The 17,044-nt window shown below is 43.5% G+C and overlaps 1 protein-coding gene across 1 annotated transcript; it reads left to right on the top strand.

The window, feature by feature from the left end:
* The first annotated feature begins 4,303 nt into the window (after positions 1 to 4,303).
* Positions 4,304 to 12,228, top strand: Ccnb1 (cyclin B1). The gene is made up of 9 exons (XM_087896862.1): positions 4,304 to 4,464; positions 4,939 to 5,109; positions 5,204 to 5,353; positions 6,908 to 7,090; positions 9,414 to 9,572; positions 9,786 to 10,022; positions 10,897 to 11,037; positions 11,641 to 11,751; positions 12,008 to 12,228. Exons 1-9 carry the CDS (start codon positions 4,444 to 4,446, stop codon positions 12,113 to 12,115), a joined length of 1,281 nt encoding a protein of 426 aa, XP_087752988.1. The 5' UTR covers positions 4,304 to 4,443; the 3' UTR covers positions 12,116 to 12,228.
* The last annotated feature ends 4,816 nt before the right edge of the window (positions 12,229 to 17,044 follow it).

The following is a 17,044-nucleotide window of genomic DNA, read 5'->3' as shown; positions in this document are numbered from 1 at the left end:
GAGGACCAGCCGAGACATCCAGCTTTGTAGGCTGAGCAACTACTGTATTCCAAATGAAAACATTAACCAGGGCATAATGATGCCTAAACATGATATGCTATCCCACGTGAACACATTATACATTTAACCAGGTCATAATTATGCCCCAAAATGGTATAGATCCCTTGTACAATGGCACACACATTATAAATTTAAAATAGGTGGCAGTGTCTCTCAAGGAACATTCTTCCAATAGCCAGCAACTGTTGGATTTGATTGGTCATAGCCTGTAAGTCACTCTAAAAAATTCCATGGAGAGAGAGTGAGAAAGAGAGAGAGAGAGAGAGAGATTCATTCTGTACGTTCTATGACTAGAAAAAAACCCTGAATGCAGTGGCTGAACAGGAATTTTATATTTTTTATATTTTATTTATTTTGGTGCAGGGTATGTGTGTATATGTGCCTCCACGGCACACATGTGGCGGTCAGAGGAGCTGGCTCTTTCTTTCCTCCTATGTGGGTTCAGGTCAACAGGCTTAGCAGCAAGCTCCTTTATTCACTGAACCATCTCACTAGCCTAACAAAAAGCATTTAAGATTTTGTTGACAAATCAGGCATGGTGACATTCACCTTTAAAGCCAGTACTCAGGAGGAGGAGACAGCAGGATCTCTGTGAGTTTGATGTCACTCTGATCTACATAGTGAGTTTCAGAATAGCCAAGGATACATAGAGACTCTGTCTAAAAATAAGTAAACAAATAAATGTCTGTTGTCATAAACAGACCACAGTGACTGCTATCATCAGCATAACTAAGGTTCACAATTCAGGGTCAGCATCTGGTTTTGATACAATCTTAAATAAAAAATTACTATTTCTTGGAGTGTGTGTGTGTGTGTGTGTGTGTGTGTGAGAGAGAGAGAGAGAGAGAGAGAGAGAGAGAGAGAGAGAGAGAAGGGGGATCATAGATTTATTTTCTTGTTAATTATGTGAATGTGTGTGTGTATTGTGTTGGTATGTGGAGGGATGAGGCATAGAAGCCACAAGGAAGGTATTAGATCATTAGATCCCCTGGAGCTGGAGTTATATGAGGCTGTGAGCTACTGGACATGGGTGCTGGAAACCAAACTCAGTTCTCTAAAAAAGTGGTATATGCTCCTAACCGGAGACATCTCTTCAGATTCCAGCTTTTACTGTTTTTGGACTTAATTTATTTTTAATTATGTGTATTGTAGGTCTGTGTATGGAAGTATATTCTCAGTGAAATATAATAAAATATAGCATTTTGCTATTGTGATTTTTTTTTAGCGTGTGTGTGTGTGTGTTTGTGTGTGTGTGCGCGCACGCACGCATGTGTTTGCATGTGTGTTGTAGCAAAAGCTAGAAAAAGGGCTTTGGAGATCCTGGAGCTGGAGTATTAACCACTCCTAAGCCAATCAGCATGGACCCTGGAAACACCGTGAGGTCTGCACTGGAGAAGGCAGCTCAAACATAGGTTTAAGCCAATAGACAGTCTTTATCAGCTGGCCGATGACTACACTGGGAATTTAGGATCGCAGTGTAGCCCTGAGTCTTTCTCAGGGTGAGCTTTCAAGCACAAAATGCGTATCTTGGGTTAATAACTGCTGTTAGACACTAAAAGAGGGCCAGTCATTGTCTTCAGGTGTGTACCACCGAGGAGCCCACCAGGCGCCAATGAATCTTCCAAACCCATGGTCACACAGATGATCCTGAATAAGTTCAGTAGGTCTTTATTTCTTTTCTTTTCTTTCTTCCTTTTCTTCCTTCCTTCCTTTCTTTCTTTCTTTCTTTCTTTCTTTCTTTCTTTCTTTCTTTCTTTCTTTTTTTTTCTAAGATAGAGCCTCACTACGTAGCTCTAACTGGCCTGAAATTCTCTTTGTAGATCAGGCTGGCTTCAAACTCTTAGAGAACCGCCTGTCTCTGCCTCCCGAGTGCTGGGATTAAAAGTGTTTGCCACCACACCTAGTTTAAACTCAGTAAGCCTTTCCAAACAAAACCAACAAAAAACCGCACAACAACCAGAAAAGTTAAGGCTTGCAGGGAGCAGGAAGGGGTGAGTGCAGGGAGCAGGAAGGGGTGGGTGCAGGGAGCAGGAAGGGGTGGGTGCAGGGAGCAGGAAGGGGTGGGTGCAGGGAGCAGGAAGGGGTGGGTGCAGGGAGCAGGAAGGGGTGGGTGCAGGGAGTAGGAAGGGGTGGGTGATTAAGACAGGAGGGACAGCAGAGAGGGGAAGAGGCTATACTAATCAAAATTGCTTTATTCATGTATGAAAATGGCAAAGAACAAACTCAATAAGGTTTCTTTCCCTTTTTGGTGAGTGAATTAATCTGACTGGGCTCCATCCGCAGCACCACAAACAAACAAAAAAAAATCGGCAAAGTCAAAGCACTCCACACTCACACAATAGCTAAAGTCGAAAACTTTAGCATCAGTTGACAAGGATGTGAAACAACAGGAACTCTTGTTTGTTGCACGGACATGGGAAATGACATGCATAGAACCATGAATACTAATCCCAGTACTCAGGAGGCAGAGGCAAGAGGATTGCAGTAAGTTTGAGTCCAGTTTGGTCTACACCACAGGGTGTAGTCAGGCCAGTCAGAGCTGTTTCAAAAGAAAGGGGCAACCAGTAGATGGGCCAGTGGAAAAACACACCTACCACCGAGCATAACGACCTGAGTTTGATCCACTGAACCCATAACCATCCACACGGGTGCCTATGGGACCATTGGCAGTTAATGGTTGCTGGGAGAGAGGAGGTTGTTTGTTTGTTTGTTGTGATGTAGCCACTGAAAAGTTGCCCATGCATTAGTAAATATCACCTTCCCCATGCTATGCAAGTAACCCTAATTCAACTCAGTGAGTCACACACAAAACACAAAAGAGTAAGGGGGGAAGCATTGCCACAACTCCCAGTTGCTTGGCCCTTGGTGGAACACGCCTTTAATCCCAACATTCAGGAAATTGAGGTAGGAAGAGCACTATAAATTCCAAGGCCAGCCTCAGACACTTAGTCTTCCAAGCCAGGGTGAGCTATGATAAGACTTATCTTAAAGCAAGCCAAGCTTTTGTGCGCACACACACACAGAGAGGAGTGTGGTAGGTTCAGGGATATAGTATTTGCTTACTAAATATATTAATTTGTATACAAGGATTTCTAGAGGGCTGGGGATACAGCTTCACTGGCAGTGTCTACCCCGCACGCTGGAAAGCCTGGCTTCGATCTCTAGTGTGATGTAAAGTCGGCGCTGTGGTGTACACTTGCTATCCCCACCCTGAGGAGGTGGACAGAGAATTGGAGATTTGAAAGCATTCTCAGCTCAAGCCGTGCTTGAGATCCTAGTCAAAAATAAAGACTCATTAGGGTTACTGAAAACTAGTGTGGGAAAAAAACTGCAGTTAATGACGTTAATAAAGAGCATAAGGTAAAAAGAATGGAGAGTGCATTAGGGATTCCTGTTAAAGAAGTATATTTTCTTTTTGGTTTTTCGAGACAAGGTTTCTCTGTAGCTTCGGGGCCTGTCCTGGAACTAGCTCTTGTAGACCAGGCTGGCCTCGAACTCACAGAGATCCCCCTGCCTCTACCTCCCGAGTGCTGTAAACAAATAGATTTTACTTGTTTATTTATTTATTTATTTTTGAAGTAAGTTTAAGCTTACAGCAAAATTGAGACGGTACATTTTCTTTTACCACTGGGGCAGAAACTACGAGGGCGATTGATATTTTGGTTTGTTTAATTATAAAACTATTTACTATGTATATGTGTGCTGTAACTTCATGCTGCAAACCTCAAATATCTATCCTGATAGCTGTTGGAACATTCTTTTTCTTTTTGGTTTTCCGAAGTAAGATTTCTCTGTGTAGCCCTAGCTGTCCTGGGATTCTCTTGGTAAACTAGACTGGCCTCGAACTCACAGACATTCTCCTGACTCTGCCTCACGAGTGCTGGGATTAAAGGAGGGTAAGAAACAATACGTAGGGCGACAGCCAAACTGGTTTGCGCGCTCCTGAACTGTGGCAGCTCCACAGTCGCTTCCCCAAGGCCATAGGCGTCTCCTAGGCTAGCATAGACTGCACACACTAGGCAATGCTCTCCAAGCCTACCTAAGGCAGGTGGCCGCACAGTAGGGAGTGCGCAGGCGCCCAGCCTGAGCTCGCGAGGGATGGACCGGGCTGCGGGGGCCGCAGCTTGGCTCTGGCCCCGCCCCCGCCGAACGTGGTCGCGGGATCGCCCAGGAAACGCATTCTGCGGGAACTCGCAGCGCCAATGGGAAGAGAGCGAGTGCCACGAACGGACCAATGAGGAGCGAGCGGCCCGGGGTTTAAACCCAGGCCCGGCAGACTCTTCTTGGCTTGCTGCGGAGGAACGGCTGTTGGTGTCTGCTTTTGGCCAGCTAGAAGCTGGGGTCTTTGCTGCTGCTCGCCGAGCGTCTTCTTCAGGAGGAGCCATGGCGCTCAGGGTCACTAGGGTGAGCCGGGCGGGGCTGCGATCGTCGGCGCGGTCTTCTCCCGCGGCGGCCAGGCGAGGGAGTGGGGTCCCGGAGGGCCCCGGGCGAGGGGAGCGGAGGACCGGCTGGATGGTGAAAAAGATCTCTGAACCTATCTGGGCATAAGGACTGGAAGGAATGCACAGTGTACTTTAGTGAAGGCCCCAGAGTGAGCACTTTGCTTTCCCAGAGTGGTATCTACAGCTGAGGCTTTTGTGGTTTTTTTCTTTCCGATGTAAACTCACGGTCTTTAGGATGGCATAGGACATAAGAGGAAGTTGGGCAATAGGTGAGTATGAAAAATCCGGGTGGAAACTCGGCGTGGCACGACCCGAGGCTAGACCCTAGAATCCTAGCTTTCCTTCAGGGAGCCTTAGTTGAATCTGTCCTTAATTAACGCTTGATTTCCTGGAGCCGCCATGGATCCGCTCTCAAGTGGTTTTAACTTCTTTTCAGAGCACGAAACTTAACACGGAAAATAAGGCCAAGGTCAGCATGGCAGGCGCCAAGCGTGTGCCTGTGGCAATTGCTGCAGCCTCCAAGCCCGGGCTGAGACCAAGAACCGCTCTCGGAGATATTGGTAACAAAGTCAGCGAACAGGCACAGGCAAGAGTGCCCCTGAAAAAGGTAACTATCTTCCTGGCCCCAGCTATCGTGAAAGAGCCTGTCTTCCAGCTGTCACCCTTGGGAAAACATTCTGTTTTCTCCATTCTGTCCACAGGAACTAAAAACTTCAGTTACTGGGAAAGTTTCAGCTAAAATCCCACCAAAACTTCTGGAGAAGGTTCCAGTGAGTGAGCCAGAGGTGGAAATTACTGAGCCTGAGCCTGAACCTGTTATGGAAGAAAAGCTTTCTCCTGAACCTATTTTGGTAAACACAGCATTTTTAAAACGTTTATTTCTTCTCTAACCTCATTTCTCTCTGATACGCACAGCAGCGTTTAAGTATCTAATATTTATTGAGTGCTTAGCAAAAGCCTTTACTGTGCACTAACACACTCTGGGGTAGGTATTAGCTGTAATTAAGATGGTGGCGGATAAATGTGATGCTTTTGTTTTGTGTAGACAGGGTCTCACTGTGCTGCTGGCTGGCCTGGAACTCACAGGTTTGATTGCCTCCTGAGATCTGGGGTCTAGGGTGGACACCATCATTTTCTCATCGCTGTCCTTGAACTTGAGATTCTTCAGCCCTAACCTCCTAGGGCTAGGATGGAGCAAACGGGCCAGATCTTCTCATTGCTTTATGTGTAGCTTCCTGAAGCAATGATTTTTGTTATATAGTGCTGTAAGTCCAACTCTGTCTGGAATTAACAGAATGAAGCAGAGGTGTACTCATGAAACTTTTGCTCTCTAATATGGCCACTAAATTAATAAACCTGTTAAAAGAGTAAATTTTTTTTTTCAGGCAGAAAATAAAATGAGTTAAATAGGGTGTGTGGTGGTGCAGCCTCTAATCCTGCACTCTAGAGTAGAGGCTGGTGATCTCTGAGCTCAAGGCCAGCCTGGTTGACTAGCGAGGTCCAGGCCAGCCAGAGCTATGTATAGTGAAACCCTAATCAAAGGGGTAAAAATGATGGGTTAATACTATAAGCCTAAAAATAAAGGTTTGACTGGGATTGTAGCCCTGTCTGTTAGGAGCTTTCCCTTTGACTGTGTGTCTGTATTTGTGGCCAGAAGAGGGTCCCTTGGAGCTGGAGTCGCAGGTTTTTGTGAGCCGCCCAATGTGGGTGCTAGGATCTGAATTTTGGTCCTCATGGTGGAGCAGCAAGGACTCCCTAATTGTGAGCTATCTTCAGCCCCAAACCCTCCCTCTCCAAAAAAAAAAAAAAAAAAAAACCCAAAAATTTTTTACATTATGTTTTGGGTATGAGTGCACACTTGTAGAGGTCAGAAGATACCTTAAAGTCAGTTTTTCCACCACATGGGGCCTGGGGGTTGATTCAAGTTGTTAGGCTTGGCAAACAGACACATTTACCCATCTTGCCCAGTTCTTCCTGTTTTAAACTGGCTTAGTATAAATTGGGATTTTACTTTAAATGAATCCAGATCTCACTATCCATACCTGACTGACTTGGAGTTTGCTATGGAGACCAGGCTGTCTTTAACTCACAGAGATCTGCCTCCCACATGCCCAGATTAAAGGCATATACCACCATGCCTGGCTCTGGAAATTTTTTTATTTATTTATTTTTTTGAAGATTTATTTTTCATGGGCAGGGCAGGGATTTGTTCTTGAATGCAGTGCTCAAGGAGGCCAGAAGAGGGCATCATATCCTGGAGCTGGAATTGAGTCAACCTGGTCCTGCATAAAAACAGGACACCATTTATTTAGAATGATTTCTTGGATTGAGGATACCGATACTGACTTTCCTTCCCAGACTATAGCAAGTTCTTCTCTTTGTTTCATGGAGTCTCTCTTTTTAAGGTTGATAATCCCTCTCCAAGCCCAATGGAAACATCTGGATGTGCCCCTGCAGAAGAGTATTTGTGTCAGGCCTTCTCTGATGTAATTCTTGCCGTGAGTGATGTGGATGCAGATGATGGAGCTGACCCAAACCTCTGTAGTGAATATGTGAAAGACATATATGCTTATCTCAGACAACTGGAGGTAAGTATTGTTACAGTCTGCTTTTACTAAAGAAAAACATAAATGCTAATTTAAGACAACTGGAGGTCAGTATTGTTAAAGTCTGCTTTTACTAAATGCAGCTAGGTTTATTAAAAACTTTTTTTTTTTTTAGGCCAGATTTCCCTCTGTGCCCCTGGCTGTCCTGGAACTAGCTCTGTAGACCAGGTTGGCCTCAAAAAGTTGTACACCAGCCAGGCAGTGGTGGCCTGCCTTTAATCCCAGCATTTGAGAGGCAGAGGCATGCTGGCCTCTAAGTTTGAGAGTGAATTCCAGGACAGCTAGGGCCACACAGAGAAACCTGTCTTGAAAAAGTAAAAAAATGTGTGTGTACGTGTACATGCATGCATGCCCTTGGAGGTCAGAGGCAGCAAATTCCTCCTGGAGCAGGACTTGCATTAATTGTGAACAGTTGGTGTCAGTGATGGGAAAGAAACTCATGTACTTTTAGAAGAGCAGTACCCAGCTGGGCTGGGGTGATGGCTCACGCCTTTAATCCCAGCATTTGGGAAGCAGAGGCAGGAGGATCTCTGAGTTCAAGGCCAGCCTGGTCTACAGAGCTAGTTCCAGGACAGGCTCGAAACTCTGTCTTGAAAAAGAGAGAGCAGTACCCACCTAATGACAGAGCTATCTTTCCAGCCCCTCCTGAAAATAGTACAGTCTGTATGTAACTCTAGTAGAGTTTGGGGGTGTCATCACTTTTGATTACCTACCTATAGCAGTTTTCATTGACTAATTTAGTCTGGCCTATTAATGTATATGAAAAATTTTTGCTGGGTGGTGGTGGTGGTGCATGCCTTGAATCCCAGCACTTGGGAGGCAGAGGCAGGCGCATCTCTGTGAGTTCGAGGCCCGCCTGGTCTACAAGAGCTAGTTCCAGGACAGAGAAACCCTGTCTGGAAAAATAAAACCAAAAAAGTTGTACACCATCAATTCAGCAATTAGACATTTTTATCAACAACACACTTGACATTTCTTCGCAATCGATAGCACTTGAAATTCTGTTTTGAAGCAGTAGAAATAGTCACTAAGTCCATGAAGTGGACTGATCACACGAATGCATTTCTGTGTTGGGGATACTACTGTGCAGACACATCGCAGTGGGTTTGAGGAGGAGGTAGATGAAGATGGAAAAGTTCTTTCTTTAGCTGTCCCAATACAAGGCATGTTTGTCAGTGTGCTTGTGCTTAGCAGGGAAACTATTTCATGTGCCCAAAAGGAGCACACACACACAAAAAAATTAAAGTTGTTTTGTCAATTTTGGCTACTTGGAAAACTTAATGGCATCTACCCTTTCACCGCTTGAGACAAGACAGTTCTCTAATGTACCTTTATCAGATTGCCAGCCCAGGCCTAGGAACAAAGGACAGGACCTTGGGCGTGCTGAGTGGGCGCTGTATCCCCAGCATTGTCGAGTTACCATTGGGTTATCCAGTCTTGTCCTTGTGACAGGGTGGTTGTAGGTGTGCTTATGTGGAGGTCAACAGTTGGTTCTCCTTCCACCTTTACGTGGGTTCTGGGGACTGAACCGAAAGTCAGCACTTTACATTAAAGCCATCTCCTTGGCTCCCATTCCTTTTGACATCTATATTTTCTAAGAGAGTCTGCAGTAAGATACCTGTCCAGGTACGCTGTCTGTTTGTTAATTCTTGTTACTACTAAAAGGTTTTGTTTTATATTTTTTTATTTTTTAACTGCAGAAGTGAATTTGGCAGTTGAACATACTGGTCCTTGTTGCCTTATTTTCTTTATGCTATGTTGGTGTTTTGAATTTATAACTTAGAGCAAGATTCTAGCTGATCTAAAACTTTCATGATTATTTTTTATATATCACAAAGCTTATGTTCTATAGTACCAATCTTTTTTTTTCGGGGGTTTTTTTTTTGTATTTTTTTTTTTTTTTTTGAGACAGGGTTTCTCTGGAGCTTTGAAACCTGTCCCGGAACTAGTTCTATGCAGACCAGGCTGGCCTCGAACTCACAGATCTGCCAGCTTCTGCCTCCCGAGTGCTGGGATTAAACGCGTGCACCACCACTGCCCAGCTCTAGTACTAATCTTGAATGAAGATGAATAAAATCTATATTGATATGTACTGACGACAGGTGCAAGATGTGGGCCTACGGTACCACTGGTTAATTTAATGTTACAGCATCTTCAAAATATGAAAAGTCTGTCACGCTCTTCTAATCCTTACTTTCTTAGTAACGTTTTGCCGAGAGCTGTTTTATGTTAATTAACTGATCTTTATTGTCATAAATGGTATATCGAGCGGTGTGTCTAGGATAACTGACATTTTCTTTTGCAGGAAGAACAGTCAGTTAGACCAAAATACCTACTGGGCCGTGAAGTCACTGGAAACATGAGAGCCATCCTAATTGACTGGCTGATCCAGGTTCAGATGAAATTTAGGCTGCTCCAGGAGACCATGTACATGACTGTTTCCATTATTGACCGGTTCATGCAGGTGTGTATAATTCAGTAAGTGAGAGTTTCCGTGCCTGAGTTCTATCACAGCCTTGGAGGGGACGGCGGACACTGGCAGTTGAACCCAGCCAGGTCCCAGACGTGGTGGGCAGGTACCTTAGCCACTGAGCCTGAGACAAACAGCTTTCCAGGGAGATGTGGTGTTGCCAGTTGATGTTCAAGCACACATTGTTCATTAACATTCCATTTGCAGGATAATTGTGTGCCCAAGAAGATGCTGCAGCTGGTTGGTGTGACAGCTATGTTTATTGCAAGTAAATATGAAGAAATGTACCCTCCAGAAATAGGTGACTTTGCTTTTGTGACTAACAATACTTACACCAAGCACCAAATCAGACAGATGGAAATGAAGATTCTGAGAGTTCTGAACTTCAGTTTGGGTCGCCCTCTGCCTCTGCACTTCCTCCGTAGAGCATCTAAGATTGGAGAGGTACAGATTACTTGAAATTTATGCTGACTTAGATAAATGGCTAACTACATGGGAGAAGGATATATATGGCCATTACTATTTATAATCAAGCTGTGTATTGTTTGGTTGCTTACTCTTTTTTTTTAAATTTATTTATTATGTATATACTGTTCTGGGCACCAGATCTCATTATAGATGGATGTGAGCCATCATGTGGTTGCTGGGAATTGAACCATTTGTAACATGAGGGGCCCGGCTTGTTGGGGTTTCCGTCCCGCCCAGTACCCCACAGCCGGCAAATCCCAAAGAGAAATCACACATAGGACTCCATAAGGCTATAAACTGATTGGCCCATTAGGTCAGGCTTCTTATTAGTTCTTATAACTTATATTAATCCATTATCATTATCTATGTTAGCCATAATGGCTCGGTACCTTTTTCAGCTGGACAGGTTACATGCTGTCTCTTTAGTGGTCTGCACAGGAATGGCAGAGGAACCTCCCTGCTTCCCAGAATTCTCCCGTTCTCATTGCATCACCTCTACTTCCTGTCTGGTTTTCCCGCCTATACTGCCTGCCTGGCCAATCAGCGTTTTATTAAAATATGATTGACAGAATACAGACAATTCTCCCGCATCATTTCCCTCTTTTTTTTTTTTTTAAACAAAGGAAAATACCCATAGTCCATTTGTTGGGAATGTGGGCGTAGTATTTGAGCGGGAACAGCAGTCAGTTCTCTTAACCTCTGAGCCATCTCTCCAGCCCAAGGTTGCTTACTCTTAAGGCCTTCTGTGGGCCATTGTATTTGAGAGTGTAGTCACAGATAGGCTTTGCTTTGTAAGTGACTGCTGAAGTAAAGCTCTCCAAAAAAGGCTCAGCATGTGGCTCGGTTCCAGGTTGATGTTGAACAGCATACTTTGGCCAAATATCTCATGGAGCTCACGATGCTGGACTACGACATGGTGCACTTTCCTCCTTCTCAAATTGCAGCTGGAGCTTTTTGCTTAGCGCTGAAAATCCTTGACAATGGTGAATGGGTAAGCTGTCTCTCAAACCCCAAGCTTTCAATTGTAAATGTCCTTTGAATGCACTTCTCCTCAGCCCTTAAGAATGTGACGTGAATGCTTCTAATTTCTTCAGCTTCCCTCTTAGGATAACACCCTTTTGGAGTCTGCTTAAAATTTCCTTGCATACATGGAAGCTAAGCCAAGTGGTCTAAGAAACCCATTGCACATTCTTAAGTACCAGATGCTGTCCTGACCTTGGGGTAGAGAAAGCAACCAGCAGCTACAGTGCTGTGGTTAGATTTGGAGCACAGGCTCTTGCAGTAGCATGCCTGGGCAAGGAGATGACTTAGATTTCAGCTGTGATTACCATGCACTATCCCCCTGCCAGACTCTTGAATAGCGTCTGGAAAGTTTTATAAATGACTGGTGTTTTAATGTGTTTTTGGCCGGGCGATGGTGGCACACAGGGAGGCAGAAGCAGTTGGATCTCTGAGTTCAAGGCCAGCCTGGTCTACAAGAGCTAGTTCCAGGACAGGTTCCAAAGCTACAGAGAAACCCTGTCTCATAAAAACAAAACAAAAACCCAAAAAACAACAACAACAAAAAAACCAAAACCGTGTTTTGTTGTCTTAGACACCAACTCTGCAGCACTACCTATCCTACACTGAAGAATCCCTTTTGCCTGTTATGCAGCACATGGCTAAGAATATAGTCACAGTGAACCGCGGCCTTACAAAGCACATGGTGAGTTAACTGAAATTTCATGGCTGGTTAAGACCTTTAATTTTGCTGGTTGGTGGTGGTGCACACCTTTAATCCCAGCACTCGGAGGCAAAGGCAGGCGGATCTCTGAGTTTGAGGCCAGCCTGGTCTCCAAGAGCTAGTTCCAGGACAGGCTCCAAAGTCACAAGCTCGTTTCTCTCTCCAACCCCTCCAATGTGCACACCACAATGGGAAGGTTTCTGTTTTCTTCCTTAACTATAGTTCTTTTCTCTTACAGACTGTCAAGAATAAGTATGCAACCTCCAAGCATGCTAAGATCAGCACTCTGGCACAGCTGAATTGTACATTGGTTCAAAATTTGTCCAAGGCTGTGGCAAAGGCATAACTCAAGTAGATCGCCACTACATCTGCAAATGCGATTGGCACCATGTGCCGCCTGTACATAGTATACATTATTTGCTTGTTCTTCAATAAAGGTCGTTTTACTTTCATAGCTTACCTCATTTGAATGGTTTGCTTCTGACTCTAGGATAACAAAAGTTGTCTGAAACATTTAGGAATTTTTTTTTCGTATCTTTTTTTCTGTTTTTCATTTAGGAATATTTTAAAAACTGTTTTTACTTTAACAGGGGATCCAAGTAATGTATATAGTTGTAGCCTATGTTTATATACCTTTTATGTGTCTTTTATGTGATCGTGTCTTTAGTCATCCTGCAAAGTCCTCTGCCTAGCTCTGGTTTCAACTGTGTATCTACCAGCTTGTCCTTAGTTCCATGTTCTTCAGGTGCTGCCCTTCCCCACTGTCTCTTGAGCTACGGACTTTCATAGCTAAAATCCAGTTTTTTTGTTAATTGTTTATTTGTTCTTAATTGACTTGGAAAATAGGATGTTTAAAACTAAAGGTATCTTTTAAAAGAACTTGCCCCTCAGTCTCAATGTCCTGTATAAATATAATCATGCATATGTTGTCAAGGAGATATTATACGGGTTCATTTTTTTCCCCAACAATATGCCATTCACTGCCTAATATTGCATTGATTGTGTGCATTTCATACTGTATGTAATGTATTCAGTCTTCCCTTCAAAGACATTCAGACTGTGTTCTCTCGTTGCCTCTATTATACACAGTGCTGCTAAAATGCTGCTTTGTGCTTTGCTTGACTTTATACGTAGCAGCTTTACTAGGGGAGTGTGCTTCAAATTCTGACACAGCTGCCTGAGACCAAGGTGCCACTTCCTCTATCTTTCTTCTGTCTTGTGACTCTAACTGGCAAAAATCTGTCTTATTTGCTGTTTTAATTTATGCATCCAGTAATAAAGTTGAATAAAAATTTATTGATGGAAAGCCTTCCCAATTTCCCCTTTGCCCTTTTGACTGTTTAATGTTGTCTTTTGCTGTATAGAAGCTTCATGTTGCTAATAAACATCTTTGCCTTCAAATACAGACTTGTGAGTTTAAGGCCAGACCCTGTCTCAAAATTTGTTTTTCTAAAATGCTTTCTCTTTTAGGTGTATATTTCCTCAGTAAACTGTAAGCGGTATGATGGAAGAGTCATCCATTTAAGTCTCTGTGGTAAAACATCTTAGGTGACGTTGGCCTCTGATCTAATGCAATGGTTTTGTACTGAGTTAGGGGTTTGTGGGGCCAGATACAGCTTAACTACTTTCAAGTAGTTGGTGTCAAATATTTGCCGCATGAACTTTGAGGTTGTTTGGTTGCCGATACATGGTTACCTGTGTGCCTGCTTGGAGTGGACTGGCACATATCTTCCCATATAGAAACTTCTGGAGCCTTCACCATGAAATCCTGAGTTTCCTTAAGCTTATTGCTGGTTTTTTTACTTGTGAAAAGTTTTTACTATCTTTTTTTCATTCTATTTTTTTATTCATATTTATTGAGCTCTATTTTTCTCTGCTCCCCTCCCTGCCTCTCCCCTTCCCTCTTCAACCCTCCCCCAAGGTCCCCTTCCTCCTAATTTACTCAGGAGATCTTGTCTTTTTCTACTTTCCATGCAGATTAGATCCATGTATGTCTCTCTTAGTGCCCTCATTGTTGTCAAAGTTCTCTGGGATTGTGGTTTGTAGGCTGGTTTTCTTTGCTTTATGTTTAAAAAACACCTATTAGTGAGTCCATGTGATAATTGTCTTTCTGTGTCTGGGTTACCTCACTCAATGATGTGTTCTAGCTCCATCCATTTTCCTGCAAAATTCAATTCATTTTTTTTTCTGCTGTGTAGTACTCCATTGTGTAAATGTACCACATTTTTCTTATCCATTCTTCGGTTGAGCTGCATTTAGGTTGTTCCCAGGTTCTGGCTATGACGAACAAAGCTACTATGAACATAGTTGAGCACATGTCCTTGTGGCACGATTGAGCATCCTTTGGATATATACCCAAAAGTGGTAGTACTGGGTCTTGAGGAAGGTTGTTTCCTAATTTTCTGAGAAATCGCCACACTGACATCCAAAGGGGTTGTACCAGCTTGCATTTCCACCAGCAATGCAGAAGTGTTCCCTTTTCTACACAACCTCTCCAGCATAAGTTGTCATCAGTGTTTTTGATCTTGGCCATTCTTAACAAGTGTAAGATGAAATCTCAGATTTGATTTGAATTATTCTCTGATGACTAAGAATGTTGAACATTTCCTTAAGTGTCTTCCAGCCATTTTAGATTCCTCTGTTGAGAGTTCTCTGTTTAGGTCTGTACTCCATTTTCTTTTTATTATTGGATTATGTGTTCTTTTGGTGTCCAATTTTTTGAGTTCTTTGTATATTCTGGAGATCAGATCTCTGTCTGATGTGGGGTTAGTGAAGATGTTTTCCTATTCTGTCATTTTGTCTTGTTGACTGTGTCCTTTGCTTTACAGAAGCTTTTCCGTTTCAGGAGGTCCCATTGTTTCTCTCAGTGTCTATGCTACTAGTGTTATATTTAGGAAGTGATCTCCTGTGCCAATGCATTCAAGTGTACTTCCCACTTTCTCTTCTATAAGGTTCAGTGTGGCTGGCTTTATGTTGAGGTCTTTGATCCATTTGGACTTGAGTTTTGTGCATGAGGATAGATATGGGTCTATTTTCATTCCTCTACATGTTGACATCCAGTTATGCCAGCACCATTTGTAACATATGCTTTCTTTCCATTTTATGTTTTTTGCTTCCTTCCCATACTTTTTTAATTAGATTACATAATTTTCCTTTACCTTTCTTCAATGTAACCCTCTCCTTACATTCTCAAACTTACGGCCTGACTTAATATGTTTATATGTTCATAAAGTAATATGCTTCGTCTGTATAATGTTACTTGTGTGTATAATGTCAGCACTGACCATTTTGGTATTAGAGATCAATTAGAGAACCTCCAGGAAAGACTTCTCTGCCATTTTCAGCATTTCTTAGTTTTCTGTAGTTGTCTAAGGTTAGGGCCCACCTGAGTTTCCCCCTTCCGTGTGAGCATGTCTGGCTTCCTTGTTGAAGTCTTATTGAGGCGGTCATGTTGTTGAGACTTCATGGATGTAGGTTCCCTAACTTTTCATGGAGACAGACTCAGTCTTGTTCCATTGACTTTTAGCAATTTATGTCCTCTTCACTGTCTCTTGAGCCTTAAGTGCTCAAGGTTGATGAATGTGTTGGGGAGGGACACTACAAGGTAACTTGCTCTGGACTGTGATGGGTTGTGGTTTTCTTGTCTATAAGGATAAGTATTTAGAATGTAGTGCTCTAACTGAACTGTCTCCAGCTGGCCTGGGTCTCAATGTTTCCTCACCCTCCTAAATGCTGGAATTACAGTGTTCCACTGCCTGCCTCGGGTTTGTTGCCATTGGTATGGGGGGAGGGGTGGTCTAACTCAGGCCTCATGCTTGTAACAAATTGAGCTACACCCAGCAAAGATTTTAAATCTTGAAATTTTGAGAATTTGGTATAAGGTGTTTTGTTCTGATTTGCCACCCCAATCCCCTCCAACCCAACTTAGTATCCTGTAGTCTGAGTTTTAAATTTATTCTAACACCCCTTCCCATTCCAACCCCCCCCCACCCCTGGGTTTCTGTAGCCCTAGCTGTCCTGGAACTCACTCAGACCAGTCTGACTTTTTTTTTCCCCCGTGGTGGGGGTAGTGAGGCAGGGCTTCTCTGTGTAACAGCCCTAGCTGTCCTGGAACTAGCTCCGTAGACCAGGCTGGCTTCAAACTCACGAAGATCCAAAAGACATGCACTTTAAACAGACGCTAACAGGACAGACAAGGTGTGATCAACTTGGGGAATAGCAAGAGAACATCCAGCACTTCAAAGAGTTGCTGTGCTTATTCAACAAGGCGCTAGATATACATACCTTAAGTGACCATGGAAACCTTAACAAGTCAATCATTTATATAGGTCCAGCTTTTCTCCATTCTTCAACTTCAAGGCTCAATTGTAACCAGTCAAGTCCAATACCCAATTTTCAAATGATTTCTAATCCCAACCTTGCCGCCAACTGGCAAACAGAATCTTGCCACGCACTCTGTCCAGGTAATTACTGTACATCCCAGACTGGCCTTGAACTCATCACAATCTTCTTGCAGTCAGCCTCCCAAGTTCTGGGATTGTAGGCCTCCTTCCTCTTTCTGCTAGGAATCTCACAGCTGAATGGAGTACCAGAGCAAGGAATTGAAAGATCAATCGTGGGTGTGCCATGGTAAGCGCTGGGCTACTTAAGGCTTTCGTTTCTCCACTAAATGAGAGATACGAACCTTATGGCCGATGAACAAATACCTAACAGGGATTGGGAATGAAGTTCAATAACCGAGGGACCCTAGACTTGTTCCCAGCACTGAAAGAGAAAAGTTTTCAGTACAATACTAGTCATTCTCAGCACTTGGAAGGTGGAGGCTGAGGACTGGGATTTCAAGACCAGTTTTAATTTTTTTTCTTTTTTTAATTTTATTTATTTTTTATATTTAAGGGCTCCAGATCTCATACAGATGGTTGTGAGCCACCATGTGGTTGCTGTGAATTGAACTCAGGACCTCTGGAAGAGAAGGCAGTGCTCTTAACCTCTGAGCCATCTCTCCAGCCCCCTCAAGACCAGTTTTGAGCTGCACGGGACCCGGTTTCAATAAAGTAAAGAGGAAGGGGAGAGCGGAAGCTGGAGAGATGATTCGATGATTAAGAACGTTGGCGCCACTTTCAGAGAGGTCAAGTTCAATTCTCAGCACCCAGTTTTCGAGGGAATCTGATGCCTTCTGGCCTCTGCAGCCACCGACAAGCACATGGTTCATCTATCCCATCCTCCAAACACAAACCTAGACCTGAAGTGTAGTCGCAGGAAGGATAATAACAGC

Source organism: Myodes glareolus, chromosome 15, assembly GCF_982192425.1.
Source record: "Myodes glareolus chromosome 15, mMyoGla1.1, whole genome shotgun sequence".
Classification (NCBI taxonomy): domain Eukaryota; kingdom Metazoa; phylum Chordata; class Mammalia; order Rodentia; family Cricetidae; genus Myodes; species Myodes glareolus.
The sequence above is the reverse complement of the archived record's forward strand: the minus strand, read 5'-3'. Positions and strand labels throughout refer to the sequence as shown.